Source organism: Aethalodelphis obliquidens, unplaced genomic scaffold (genome assembly GCF_003676395.1).
Source record: "Aethalodelphis obliquidens isolate GAN/ISIS:26980383/991018 unplaced genomic scaffold, ASM367639v1 scaffold45, whole genome shotgun sequence".
Taxonomy (NCBI): Eukaryota; Metazoa; Chordata; class Mammalia; order Artiodactyla; family Delphinidae; genus Aethalodelphis; species Aethalodelphis obliquidens.
In genome coordinates this window covers 7,605,026-7,619,341 of record NW_020837989.1, presented here as the reverse complement: position 1 = coordinate 7,619,341, position 14,316 = coordinate 7,605,026, and the positions used below count along the sequence as shown (strand labels likewise).

At 50.8% G+C, this 14,316-nt stretch overlaps 1 protein-coding gene across 5 annotated transcripts in view; it reads right to left on the bottom strand.

Moving 5' to 3' along the window:
- Positions 1 to 14,316, bottom strand: part of TNIP1 (TNFAIP3 interacting protein 1) — a 52,832-nt gene that overhangs the window by 5,283 nt on the left and 33,233 nt on the right. For all 5 annotated transcript variants that reach the window (XM_027081509.1, XM_027081506.1, XM_027081507.1 and 2 more), the window contains 7 exons: positions 13,284 to 13,378; positions 11,541 to 11,661; positions 7,793 to 7,882; positions 6,106 to 6,171; positions 5,826 to 5,957; positions 3,106 to 3,234; positions 749 to 880 (listed from right to left, as the gene is read on the bottom strand). In XM_027081509.1, coding sequence (XP_026937310.1) covers positions 749 to 880; positions 3,106 to 3,234; positions 5,826 to 5,957; positions 6,106 to 6,171; positions 7,793 to 7,882; positions 11,541 to 11,661; positions 13,284 to 13,378 — 765 coding nt within the window. The remainder of the gene's footprint in view (positions 1 to 748; positions 881 to 3,105; positions 3,235 to 5,825; positions 5,958 to 6,105; positions 6,172 to 7,792; positions 7,883 to 11,540; positions 11,662 to 13,283; positions 13,379 to 14,316) is intronic.

Genomic DNA, 14,316 nt, shown 5'->3' with positions numbered 1-14,316 from the left:
GGGCCTACAAACTCTCCCAAGGCTCTGGGGTGCCCTGGCAAGGAAGGGACGGGGTGGGGCCCTGTCTCTGCCTCTGCAGTTTCACATCCTTACTGCAGATCAGTGAGAAGCCGACCAGGCTCAAAATGATTTAGGAGGATCGAAAGCATGGCACCAAACACCACAGAAACACGTGAGAGAACCAAAACCTTTTCAACTTCCTCTCAATTCTCTGTGTCCCTCAAGAAGAAAGTCTGCATTTTATGCTACTGTGTCTTTAACAGGTTTCTAGTACTTAACTTCCCTTAAATAAAGGGAGAGACGACTCAAGCTCAGAGTCTTCATCAGGCAACAGTGTCTAGCTAGAGTTCAACCACACTATTTTACCTTTTACTGTATTTATTGCTTATAGTTACTTTCTATTTATGGCAAATAATAAACAGGTTTTCCCATTTATAGTAGAAATTTAAGCTCCCTTTTAAATATATTTATTGAATTTATTTTAAAATTTGTTTTCAAAATATTAGGTAAATAATAGCACAGCTGGGGCACAGAAATGTTTAAGCCATGATGGTGGTAGAGGAATGACCTAGATAGGGATACACTGGTAGTGAGGATAAGCCTATATCCAGACAGGGGTCCTGGCCAATGGCCAGAAAGTGGATGACAGATTACAGCTCCCACATGGTTCAAGGCCCAGTCTGGGCCCTCAGGAATGCTCCAGCTCCCACTGGGCACCGCCTACCTGACCTCTTCCCCCTAGCCTCACCTGCTGTTTCAGCAATTCATTCTGCGTGACCAGCTCCTGTTTCCTTAGCAGGCCTCCAGCTCCTTCCGGGTTCCCGAATGCTGCTGCTGGAGATGATGGGGAGGCCTGGATACTCAGTGCTTCCTCCAGGGCCTGGAATCAGGAACAGAGGAGACGGGCCCATCAGCAGAAAGGCCCTGGAAGTCAGGCCTCATTGGAAGGGTCAGGCCCCCTTGAAAGGCCCCTTTCCTGATAACAATAATAATAACCACCACTATTTAATAAGTGCTATCTTATTTATGAACACTATACACACATCACTTCACTGAATCCTCGCCACAGTCCTATGAAGAAAAGATTGTGACCATCATCCCCATTTTATGGATGTGAAAACTGAGGTTCAGAGACCTGAAGTGATTTGTCCAAAGTCACACAGCTAGTAAGTGGCAAAGCAGGGATTCAAAGCCAGCGTGTGCTCTTAACCAGCAGCCTAACCTGTGGTCTTTATGTAGAAGGGAGAAATCTCCTTTCCTGAGGACGAGTGGCTCAATTCTTAGCACCCAGACCTAGAAAGAATACTAAGTCCTTTGGGGAAAGAAATTTCAGTCCCCTCGACAACTGCCTGCCCTGTGATTCTTCAGCTTCCGTAACCCATTCCCACCAAGCCAACCTCTCCATCCCCAGCTCTTCTGTATTAGATTAGCCTGGATTTTAATTTTGACTTAATTAATATTTTACCTTTCCAACCCTGAAAATGGGCTGAAACATCACCAAATAGCATTTTGAAAATTTTAAAAGCACCCCTATTTTACCATGTCCGCAAGATACCTTTCCTTACGCAAACAGTGTGCTTACATTCTCTTAAAAGTTTTCCATTGACTGATTTTCTCCTTCAACCCTGTTAACGTGTTGCTTGAGAACTTTGGAACACCTCTCAAGACTGAACATCCTCATCACCACCTGGACTTTAGCTCCCTGGACAGCAGGGCCTCTGCTGGCCATGCGTCAGCACTGCTCACAGTGCCTCCCTGGACCTTGGGGAGATAAAGGAAACCTTCCCCAACTTGGACTTGGGCCCCACTTGGTCTCCAAGACTCCCCCAGAAACATGAGGAAACTGCTGAGCCAAGAGTAAATTCCGGATGCTCAAGGGGCGGCTATGGCTGCACCGCACCCTCCTCCTCCGTCTGCCCCATCTTTCAGATGAGCAGGCTGAGGTCCAGAGACAGGGAGAGCCTTGCGTTAATCATCCCTACCAGTGTCTGTCCCCAGCTATGCCACAGAAAGCTGGAGGGCAGCAACCCTGTCTGAGTCATCCCTACAACCAGCAGCGCGTACAACATTCTGCCTGGATTTAGACCCCCAATTCCCCCAGCTCAGGACAGATCACTCTTTTCCCTGAGAACAGGTCCCAGGGCCCCACACTCAGCATCATCAGCGCTTACCAAACACCAAAACCAAACAGAAAAGGTCACCCCCGGGGCCTAGTGAATGCAAACTCACAGCAGAGCCCGCTGTGAGCAGGAAAAGCAGGCAGAAGGGAAAGGCAGACAGACAGGACGGGAGGAAACGCTGAGCACAGGCTCCACAGCAGGAAAAGCTGAGCCTTAGGAGAAAGTTTCCTTTCAAAGCCCCTCCTGTCAGCTTGTTCCTTGAGCCCCTGCACTGGAAGGTGGGCAGGGGCTATAACCCGGGACCAGAAACAGCCCCCAGCCCAACCCGGCCCACTGCCTCTCACCTTGGCTCAGAGCAAAGCGTTCCCGTTTAACCTGGGCTCTCCCACCCCCACCCCGAGCCCCATATCTCCCTGGATCCCCCTTCTCGAGGGCAGGAACCTCAGGCCAGCGACCATCCATTCCCTTCAGTGAGTTTTTCCTGAGCACGTACGGGCTTGGCGCCAGGTGCCGGGGGATACGTACTCTGGTGAAGACGCACACCTCCCACAGTCAGATGGGAAGACAGGTCATCGATAAGTAATCACAAGAAAATGCCAGAAGGGGTGTGAAAGAAGCTGCCGGTACTTTAGACACACAGAATAGGGAGCTCAAAGGAGACTTGGGTTGGGAAGGCCTCAATGAGGAGGCAGTGTTAAAGCTAAACCTGAACGATGAGGGGGTGGCACTGTGTGAGCGAACAGCACGTCCAAGGGCCTGCAGGGGAGCAAGCATGGAGTCGTCCCAGCCTGGCACTCAGCGTGCGGGGAGGGGAAGGCAGAGGTGACGGAAATCACGGGGCAGCTCCGAGAGCCTCAGCGCCTTCGCCCTGACCCAGGAGTCGCCCCTCCTGAGCTGAGGGTCTGAGGCACCGACCACAGGGTGGGCACTGCGGCTGGCTCAGGGAAGCCCTGCCCGCCCAACGGACCATAGCTGATGCGCCCACCTTGTTGAGCCGCTGAATCTCCTTTTCCTGGTACTCCCGCTGCCGGGTGAGAGGGCTCAGCTGATCCTGTAGGTATTTGACCTTCTGGCGCAGCTCCTTGGCCTCTGCTGTCAGCTGCTCCTTGTCGGTCTGCAGGGAACACAGGACTGGTAAGCAGGGAGCCTCTCCAGGAGGCCTAGACTCCCTGACTGCCCGCCCTGCCCTGCGCGGCCATGCCTCCCCTCTCGCTCTCACTCTGCTGCCCCACTATGCTCACGCACAAGGCCCCAGGCGACGCACCCGGGTGAGAGCGGTAAGGTCTACATGGTCCTGTCCTCAAGGAAGGGGGGGCTCAGTTGAATGAAAGGCCCCGGGTTCTGCCACCAGCTCCTCCAACAGTGAGCTGAGCCCTTGGGCACTGTCCCAGCCCTCTCTGGTCTAAGCTCTCCTATCTGCCATAGGTAAGGGGTTCGTAACAGGAGTCACAGGTGGGCTTCAGGAGGTCTGTGAGCCCCTAAACCGAGCACACAATTTTTTTTTTTTTTTTTTTGCGGTACGCGGGCCTGTCACTGTTGTGGCCTCTCCCGTTGCGGAGCACAGGCTCCGGACGCGCAGGCTCAGCGGCCATGGCTCACGGGCCTAGCCGCTCCGCGGCATGTGGGATCTTCCCGGACTGGGGCACGAACCCGTGTCCCCTGCATCGGCAGGCGGACTCTCAACCACTGCGCCACCAGGGAAGCCCCCAAGCACACAATTTTGACTGTGCAACTTTCTAGGGAGAAAAGCCACAGTTTTCACCAGATTCGCACAGGGGTCTTCTATGACGCACAGAAAGCGGTAAGCCACCGAAAGTCTCCAAAGGAGCTTTCAGCTCTTACAGTCTCTGAGCCCAAAGGAGATAAGACCCTCACAGAAATAAATGCAGCACAAGGCAGAAAGGGTTCCTCCACGGAAAAACAAAGTACTACTGTGAGGTTAAAAGAAAGAATACTACAGCTGAAAAGAAACCACGGAAGGCTTCAAGGTGGAAGCACTACTTCCATACCTACTATGGAACAATCCAGGTTCTTCATCGCAAAGAGTCACATCTGGAATGGCCCTCAGAGAGCATCAAGTCCTAGCCCCTTTACACGACAGGAAATGACTATCCAGGGAGGGAAGGTGACTCACCCAAGGCCACGCTGTGAGCCGGGGCTAGACTAGAACCCAGGTCTCCTAATTCTGGTGTTCTCTGTCCCCTTGCAAGTCAAAGGGAGTGTTTAAAATAGAAGAGGGCAGCACAGTGCAGAGGAAAGACCAGACACACCCATATTAAACTGTCTATTTCTGTGTGTTTATTTGTGATAAGAGGCCTGGAAAGATACACCAAAATGGTAACCATGGTTACCACTGGGAAGAGCCTGGAATTGGGGTGGTGGGGGTGGTGAGGGGAGACAGTCCAGGGAAACTCTCACTGTATCTGTATCGTGTGAACATGTCAATATCCTACAAACTAGCTGGTGAGCTGCTTTCAGCCAAATATAGCCAAGGGCAGCCTTGGCTGGATCTTGTGGGAGTTGTCGCGGACTCCCCGCTTAAGAGGCTCCCGGGTCAGCACGGCCTCTATGGCCATGTGTCCCTATCCATAGTGCCACGCTTTTGTCTTGAAACATCCCGCCTTTCCCCCAGCTGACAGGGAAGAGTGTCAGATGCCAGAAACTTATCCCACCCACTAACGTGAGCCAGGGTCTGGCTGACAATCCCAAGCTGTGACTGTGCACTCACCAGAAAAGACAGGCAGTGTCCTCCCTAACACACATCTCCAAGGTACGGGGCGGTCGGCAAGGCAGGCTGACCACTCGGAGAAGGCCCCTGGGTGTTGCATACTGATGGGAAGGAACTCTGCTGGAAATGGCCATTTCTAAGTCAGGCAAAAGCAGCCCGTACACAGTTCTCATGAAGGAGAAGGCATGGTGACAGAAATAAAATCTCCAGAGAGCCTGGGGGTCAAATGGCCCTTCCTCTTTAAGCTGCTCCAGGATCCTGAAGGGCCTTGCCCGGTGTCAGTCACACACATGACAGATCAGATGCTACTTCTTCAGGGGACCTGTTCCTGGGCCCCCCCCAGAATGAATCCAGGCCCCCTTTATGCTCTCGCCCTGATCCCTGTAACTTCTCCTGTGTCGTGTTTAACACACGTCTACTCATTTGCTTCTGTAATTAGATGTCCCACGTCTCTTCCCCTGAGGGCGGGGTTGACTGTTCACTGCTGAGTCTGTGTGCCCAGCACAGTGCCCAGGGCATGATCTGTTGAACAGTGACCAGAAGAAGGACTGAAGGAAGCTCTGTCTAATGCTGGAGCCCCTCGCCCACAAAGAGCCCTCACCACTGTACACATTCAGCAGCGCCCAGCTCATCAAGTGTACTGGAGCAGGCCTGCAGAATCTCTTACATTTTGTGCTTCCCTGTGCAGTTCCCTAGATCATAAGATTTTAACTGAACCAAAGCTCTTCGGTATAAAAACAAGAAAAAAAATGAAAAGAATAACTAATCCAATCTCAATTTTCAGATGGGAAACTGAGGCACGGGGAAGGAAAGTGCTTTTGCCTCCGGCCACACAGCCCTTGAGTACTGGAGTCAGAGATGGAACCCGCGTCTCCTGAGTCCCACCCCTGACTGTTTACTCCCCTAGCTCCAGACTGCTGGGGAGGAGAGGGCTGGCCCCCCGGAGCTGAACCTGTGGGACCAACAGTCACACTTGCCTCCTCCATTTCTATCTTGGACTTGGCCAGGAGGAGCTTGCGGTCAAAGTCGCGCTGCTTCTGCTCCCGCTCGGCCTCCAGGTCAGTCACCTGCTTCTGCAGGTCCGCCAGCTTCTGGCGCAGCTCAGTGATCTGAGTTCAGAGGCAGAGAAAGGGAGTGTGTGAGGGCCGGGGTGAACGTCCAAGGTTCAAGGCTGCTGCGAGGGAAGCAGCATGCTGCCCAGAGAGCCCAGCTGTGAAGCAGGGCTCCAGCCTTGAGTTCCCATCACCCCCACAGTACCTTCTGCTCATACTGCTGCTTCATGGACCGGAAATGCTGGTCCCATTGCTTGTTCACTTCCAGCAGCTGCGGGGGAGAGATTGGGGTGGGCAGGAGATAAGCAGAGAACGACCAAAGAGAGCCAACTCCTCCAACACCAGCTTCGCAGGCGTGTGCAGCGTGCGTGGACAGCAGCTACACACACTGCCTCGATCCTGCGCTTCTCAAAAACGTTCCTCAGAGCAAATCACCTTTATCAACCGCCACATTTTACCCTTGCCGGGAAGGCAAGACTAACACCAAGACACAGAAAGAGTATATAATTTTTATTGTAGAATTATTGAACACACACCCATGTGGAGGGCAATTTGGGACTCCGTATTTAAATTTCAAATTCTTGTTCTCTTTAACCAAATAATTCCACTCTGAAAAATGTAACCAAAAGAAGCACTTGTACAAGTGTGTAAAAAATATGTGTACTGCTGATCATCTCAACAATATTTATATTGCAAAAAAATCCAGAGGTCAACCTGAGCATCAGAAACAGGTTAAGGAAATGATAGAATAAACAGAAAATGGAGCACAGCTCTTCAGAAATTCCGGTGCCTAGTACATTGCCTCCGTTCTGAGATGGTACTAATTATTTGCCATAATCTTGATATAAAAATAATTCGAGGAAGAAAAACAACCTAACATCATTAAATTAACAATGGAAAGGGCATCCCAAGTTCAAAAACATTAAAATATGATAAAAAGTACTCAGAATTAAAGAAACACAGGGTATGTTTTACATATAAATAAATACCCTCAAAGATATAGTTAATTTTAAGGAAAGAAAGGAAAAAAGCAATCTGCAATGTGGTATGTATGATATTTTTACAAACATCATACATTAGTAAGTATACAGACAAAATTGAGGAATATGCAATGAACTGTTATCAACTGTGGTCATCTCCAGGAGGTGAGACTCTCGACCTTTTTATAATGAAAAAAAAAAAAATTTACAGTAATACAAAAAGAAAACTAAAATGAATATGCATATAAACAAAAGACTAAGAGAACATGACTTTCAGATGTGCTGGAGGACCAGGGAGGGCAGAAAGGCCCAGGGACTGGGACAAGGATGGGGCTGTGTGGAGAGGAGGGGCTCAGAGAATAGAGAGGATGGGGCTCCCACCTCTGGTCCAGAAATACCGGGGGTGGGGGACGGAGGAAGACTATGCACGAGACACAAGGAAAGAGCCTCAACTTCTGGAGACTCTCAACTGATTAGAAGCAGTGCTGCAAGCAGGTATGGGATCTCTCTTTCTGTGACAGTTCCTCCCTGAACCAGCTGCGTGGTGACAGATGAACCCCAGACTCCCCATTCCTGATGCTAAAACTTGCCTCTTATCACAACCTCTCTCCAACATCCAGGGTTTACCATGGGAGCCTTCCTAAACTACCACCCGCAGCAATTTTAGGCCATACCCCAAATGCCACCTCCTCAGAGTGACTCCTGTGGGTAGGGGAACTGATCAGGAGACAAGAGCCAGGGAAAAGCAGCATCTCTCACCCATGGGCAGATGGTTCAGTAGTCACCATGGCAACGCATCACAGAGACCCGGGCCTAGCCGGAGCCAGAGGGCCAGGGAGGGTCTTTGTCCTGCTGGTCCCAGGAGTGAGGAAGGGTCTTCCCCAACCACCACCACTCCCTCCAGCCACCTACCTCCGTGCGCTGCTGCTCCAGCATCCTCACCTTCTTCTCAGCAGCACCCAAGGCTCCCACCTCTGGGACTTTACCTGCTGTCACACCAGCCTGAGGAGAAACACAGAGGGGCCTTCAGCAGAGCCTCAAGTAACAATTCTCTCCCCTACTCAGTGCCCCTCTAAGGCTGCTCACCCATGAGACCCAGCCCTCCGTCTCTTGCCTCTCTACCCTCCCACCCACCAGGACACTGATACTCGTCCCATATATGACTGAGTCCCTTCGGGAAGTCCATGGAGATCATTATTCCCCCTCCCTGACCCTCAGGGGCTCCCAGACCCTTCCCTCTCCCTCCCCCGCCCCTCCATGGCCACTTCTTTTCCTGCTCAGGCTCTATCTCTAAGGCATTGCCAACTGCCCTCTCCTCCCCTACCCATCAGCCAAAAATGCTCCAGCGTGGAAGGCAAGAGTTACACATTTTATAAAATGTTTATTTTTTAAATGTTTTTTAAAAGATACACAAATAAAGATATGTGTGCATGTGTGATTAGTACATGTATTTCCTAGCTCTGACCTCTGAGAGGGCCTAAAGCAGTGTCACTCCAATAGCAATGAGCACAGATCTTGGTTTCTAAATACCATTCTCTAACAAAAAGAAACAGGACTCCTTGGAGAAGTGGTTAATTTCAGGCCTGGGGCAGGGAAAATATAAGGTGATTATGGAGAGACTTGTGGTGCCAGAAAGTAAGGAAGTGCTCAATCATCATCATAATAAGAAGAAGGGCATATCAAATGGGCATAGGAGACAACTTGAAAGAGCTTCCTATGACCAAAGCTGGAACAATTTGAACAAGAAAACAAATTGCAATAGTGCTGGATTATAAGCCAAAGAATAAAATAAATATCCTTGAGTCCCTATTAATAGAAAAAAATAAATGAATAAATAGACGGGGGAGAAGAAAAATTCCAATTAGTAAATAGAGAAGGAACGAGGGAAGCACAAAATCACCATTAGAAGACTATATTAATAATCACTGCAGGTGAGATCCGCCAGTGGACACTAAAATCAGTATGAGGAGAAACAGGACGTCTGCAGTCTCAAAGTGTCTCCTCAAAAGTAAATATTTATTAACTACAAAGGGAAAATTAGTCCCTTTATTATGGAGAAAGCTGACAGACACCCCTTTAGCCAAATGATCAAGATTGAATGTAAACAGACACATCGATATCATGTACCCTTGACATGATGCAAGACGTCACTCCAGTGATCTTCTTGTCCAAATCCATAACATCAGTCTAATCATAAGAAAACATCAGAGGAACCCAAGCTGAGGGACATTCTACAAAATAACTGGCCAGTCTAACTCAAAAGCCTCAAGCTCATGAAAGAACCACTGGGCGCTGTCACAGACAGAGGAAACTAAGGAGACAGGACAACTGTTGATAAATGCAATGTGGGATCCTGGATTCGATCCTGGTACAGAGAAAGGACATGAGCGAAAAACTGGTGAAATCTGAACAAAGACTGTAGTTTAGTTAATAGTATTGTGCCAATGTTCATTTCCTGGTTTTGATCACTGAACCACGGTTAGGTGAGATGTTAAGGCGATGGGGAGATGGGCACTCTGGGCTGCTTTGCTACTCTTCTGTAAGTCTAAAATTATCTCAGAATAAAAAGTTAAAAAAAAATTTTTTTATACATAGGAAGTGTTGGCAATTCACTGGCGGTCCAGTGGTTAGGACTCTGCGCTTCCACTGCAGGGGGTGCGGGTTCGATCCCTGGTCAGGTAACTAGGATCCCACGTGCCGCATGATGCTAGCAATTCAGAAATTGAACACCAGCTCTATCTCCAAGGCCCTGCTTGATATAGGCCAAGACCCACACCCTTTCTGGGCCTCGGTACAAAGAGATCAAACAGGATGGGCCCCAACCTCTGACATCCTGTGGGTCCGACAGCATTTGTCCTGGAGTCGTTGCCCACATTCTCTTTGTTCCTTGCCTTCCCATTCCCGTCCACACTCCCCTGTGGCTGGTGGGGGGGGTGGGCACGGTGCTGAGTGAACTTGTGAGGCTCAAGCGCCCCTACAGGCTAAGGTCTGTAAGTACACCCTAGAGCCCGGGAGTAAGGAGAGGAGGCTGGGGGAACCCTCCAGGGACGGTCTCACCTCCTTTAGGAAAAGTGAGAGATGGGCCTGCCCTCACTGGGGAAGGAGGAAGGGGGGTGCCATGCTCCTGGGTGCACCCTTAACCTCCACAGAGAAGAGAGGCATCAAATCTGCCATTAAGAGCAATAGCCAATGTTCACTGTTTACCACGTGCCAAGTGCTAAACCTACTGTACAGGCATCACATCACTGAATCCTCCAATGACCTTCTGAGGTAGGTGTCATTATCTCCATTTCACAGAGGAGGAAACTGAGGTCAGAGAGGTTATGCAACTTGTCCAAGGTAGCAGCACTGACCAGAGGTAGAGTCAGCATTCAACCCACATGCAACTCCAGGGCACAGGCTTCACCACTGCCCAGAACGCACGCCTCCTACGGGAACTTCCTCCCCGGCAGGGCAATAAGGGCATCTGGCCTTTCGAGAAGTCAGTGACGTTAAGAGCTTTGGAAAAGTGAAGAGGCCTGCCCACACACTTCCGAGAACCCAGGGGAGATCAGGAGAGTCCACAGGTCACTTCCTCAAGAGGGCAGACAAGGCAAGCTCTGACTTGAGGGGTAAACGGAAGCAGAGAGGGGCTTCGTGGGCTGGGATTCAGAAGGCCATTCATCGGCATGTTGCCCTCTCACACCCCACATCTGCCTAATAGCAGGTGGATGCAGGAATCTAGATGATGTGATGTCACAGGACCTCTCCAAACCTCCTGCCATAGCTGTCTCACGGAGTAAGAGTCCCAGCCCTGCCTCCCTGACATGTCGAGAGGACGTCCAAATCACATAATGAGTTTGCAAATCCCAGGTAAACTCTACATTGCCACATAGTAATAAGGAATTAAGTTATTAGGATAATTATTACTATTACACAAGTGTGGGGTTTGTTAAAGACATTGAGTCCTGCTGTACAGCCATTAAACCCCATTAAAGAGGAAAAACATGTCAGTAAAAAGTTGGGACTCAGCTCTGCAGCACAGCACAGACCAGGCGAGGGGCCAGCCAGCTCCTAGCTGGGAACTGGATGTGAGCCAGCGCTGGGAGCTGTGGTGGGAAGGGGGCAGGTGGGCCAGCCCAGGGCATTAGCAGGCCTTGCTGAGTCAGCCCACACCCTGTTCTCTGTATGTCAGAGGCTCCCAGGCAGGAGCTTAACAGAGTCCCTTCAGGGGCTTTCTCAACCTAACACCCTAATACCACCAGGGGTATCTGAGACATTAAACGGATTTTTGGGAGCCACCCTGTAAGAGAGACCTTGACAAACTGGAATGTGTTTAGGGGATACGCCCAGACTGCACAAATGACACGACACCACCTTTATAAGAAATGACCCAAGGAACTGCAGCTATTCAGCCTGGAGAAGAGAAGGCATGTGGGGGCCAGGGAGCCAGAGTCACAGCCAGCAGGCTGAGCGTGCGTCCCAGGGAATGGGATGCTCCATGTGGCTGGTAGCGGAATAAGGGCTGAGGAGTGGAAGCTACAGGGAGGTGGACTCTCAGGACAAGCCAAGGAAACGCCGTCTACCAACTAGAACCTTCCAGCAGCGGGGCTGGCTCACTGCCTCTGGAGGCTGGGCACCAGCCACTGCAGTGCTGGGGAAGGAGTTTCTGACTACATACCTGCTGCTGTGCGGCTGCCCCCTTCTTGCCCGTGCCTTCCGTCTTTGGTGAGCCTGGCCATCTGGAGGCACCATCTTTGCCGCTGCTCATCAACAACTTCCTGAGCTCCAGGTTTTCCTCCCTGGTTGGAGGCAAAGAGAGAGGTCATATTGCTGGCCCTGGGTCGAGGATCCTGGGGACCTCAGACCTGCTACTCATCTGAGCTGCAGCTGAGACGTGGGGAGTATGGCGAGTCCCTGAGACCTGCCCTCAGGTGCAACCAAAAAGGGCATCCTTACGTCACTTTGCTCAGCTTCCCTAGAAGTCTCTGATGCTCACCAACAGGGTTTCCCCAACTGTGAGACGTCTGTATACATGAGATCTCCAGGCTACATCCACACTGCATTAAAGAACCCTGGATCACACTCTCTGAGAAAATTCCACCCTTTCCAATTATCCTCAGACGTCCTGTGCGGAGCATGGGGAAAGTCTCAGTTTGGTGCTGATAGGTCCTGAGTGTCTCTCTAGTGCTTGCTAGTCTCCCGTGTTAACAGAGAAAGAGCAGCCTTCAGCCTCAGAGCCTTGAGCGGGCAATTCGCCAAAACGAATTAACATCCTTCCGTTTTTGTTGTGTTCATTATTGGAGGTATCTTCTATTTATTCCAGGTCATGCTGTTTTCCAGTTACTCTAGTGCAAGTTTTCATTATAATAATCTTAAGCAAAAACATGATGCAAATTAAATTCTTAAGTAAATAATAAGGTAGGTGATACAGGACATAAGAAGAATGGTGATGTGGACTCAGGTGTGACTGAGATATGGAAACTATTTCTTTGTATTCTATTTGCCAGCTGGTTTCCATGTGATAATAGGAAAACAGAGAAGTAAACTGGCTTTCCCAAGGTCACACAGTGGGGACTTGCATCCTCACCTTCTAATCATGGCTCTTTCCTCCAGCCTGGGTTTTTGGATCCATGGATGGAGTCATTATGGCTATAAAACTCCAACTGCTTGGCCATCCAGAAGTCAATAAATACATGCTGATTCAAAACAGCACAGTGGATCAGCAGTCACACCTGACTCCCTCTGGGCCTCACAGGCCTCTCCCTGGACCTCTGTTTCCCTCTGCAGGGTGAGGGGTTTGGCCCACATGATCTCAAAGGGCCCTTCAAGCTCTGACAGTCAAGATCAGTGCCTCTCAGGTGTGATCCTGGGTCTACCTACATCGTAATCACAGAGGCCTACTGGAAAATGCAGATGCCTAGGTCTCACCCCAGACCCAATGAATCAGAATCTCAGCACGGGAGTGTCAACTTGCAATGCCTTTCCTGACCCTCAGTGATTCTGATGCACAGTTAAGTCTGAGACCCAGTAGTATAGCCCAGGTGAGGAACCCCTGACTGTTCTCAGAGAACAGAGCAGGTCAGGATGGTGACCAGCAGGGGGCAGCAAAGTCCAGAGCCCTCTCTCCAACAGCCAGCTAGCTGCTGTTAACAGGCGGAGGGGGTAAGTTCCCAAGGAAGGAGTACACTTTGTACAGACCTTCTTCTGAAGCTCTCAAGGCACTTTATACACAAACACTCCCCAAGGTATTAAAAGGACCAGAGAGGAAACACCCAAGGAGAAGGACCAAGAGATCTGACATCCAAAGCAGGGCTCTGGGCACAGGCCTCAGAGCACTCAGCCCGGAAATCAGTGCCATGCACCACCATTTTCCTCCTGCCCATCCGACTCCTCACCCTTCCTCTAAGGAGCCTGGACTTACCGGAGCCTCTCAGCAGCCTGATCCCGCTGTTCTAGGCCCTTGTCCAGCTTGGCCTTAAGGGCCTCATTCTCCTTTCGAAGCTGCTCACACAGGGTCTGCAGGGCAGAGAGGGAGATGCGGGCAAGGTAAGGGAAGGGGTGCACCCCAAATACAGGTTGATGCTAGGGGGCGGGAGGGGCACTATAGCCACGCCAGGTCCTGACACGGTATCCCTTTTGCAATGGCCTCACCCAAGCCCTCTTGGGATAGCAGGAGCCAAGCCACAAGGCTCACCCAGGCTCCTCTCTGCATCCTCTCCCTCAGGAGCCAGCCATGAGGACGCTGGACCAAGAATCAGCCACAGTGCCTTCTGTTCCTCCAAGGCAGAGAGCACCATCCCTCCTCCTCCTTCACTGCTGTTCCCACAGCCTAGAATGCTCTTCCCCACCAGCCTTCCCCTGGCTGACTTCTACTCCTGCTTCAAGTCTTAGCCTAAACGTCACCTCCTCCAAGAAGTCCTCCCTGACTCCCACATCTCAGGTGAGTTAGGTCACCTCCATTATCCTCACTCACAGTCCCCTGCTCTCAACCTTCCTGGTACCTCTGACAATTACAGCTAAAGAACCATCAGTGTCGTTACTTTCTTAATGTCCCCCCCACCCGACTAGTCCATGAATTCCCAGACGGCTGGGATCCTCTTGCCGCTCTGTTGTCCACTGCGGGATCCTCAGCCCAGGGCCCAGCTCAGCTCGACACTTTGTTGAAGGAATGCAGGACTGATTGGCTGAATGGACCTGAGTCGTAGTAGGCCTAGAGCTTAGGCAATCTGGAGAGTACTCAAGGCAGCCAGGGAGCAAGGTTGTCAGCCGGCAAGTCAGAAGACAAGGCATTGGGTCAAGACCTCACCAATTCCCAGTGTGGCTCAGGATTCCCTCACTTCTGAGACACAGTTAGTTCCCCCACCCACAAAGTGGGGCAACTGCTCCTCCCCTGCCTCCTTTATAGGGCTGCTATGAGGACAAATGAGACCGGGAGAGTGCAAGTGCCTCGTGAG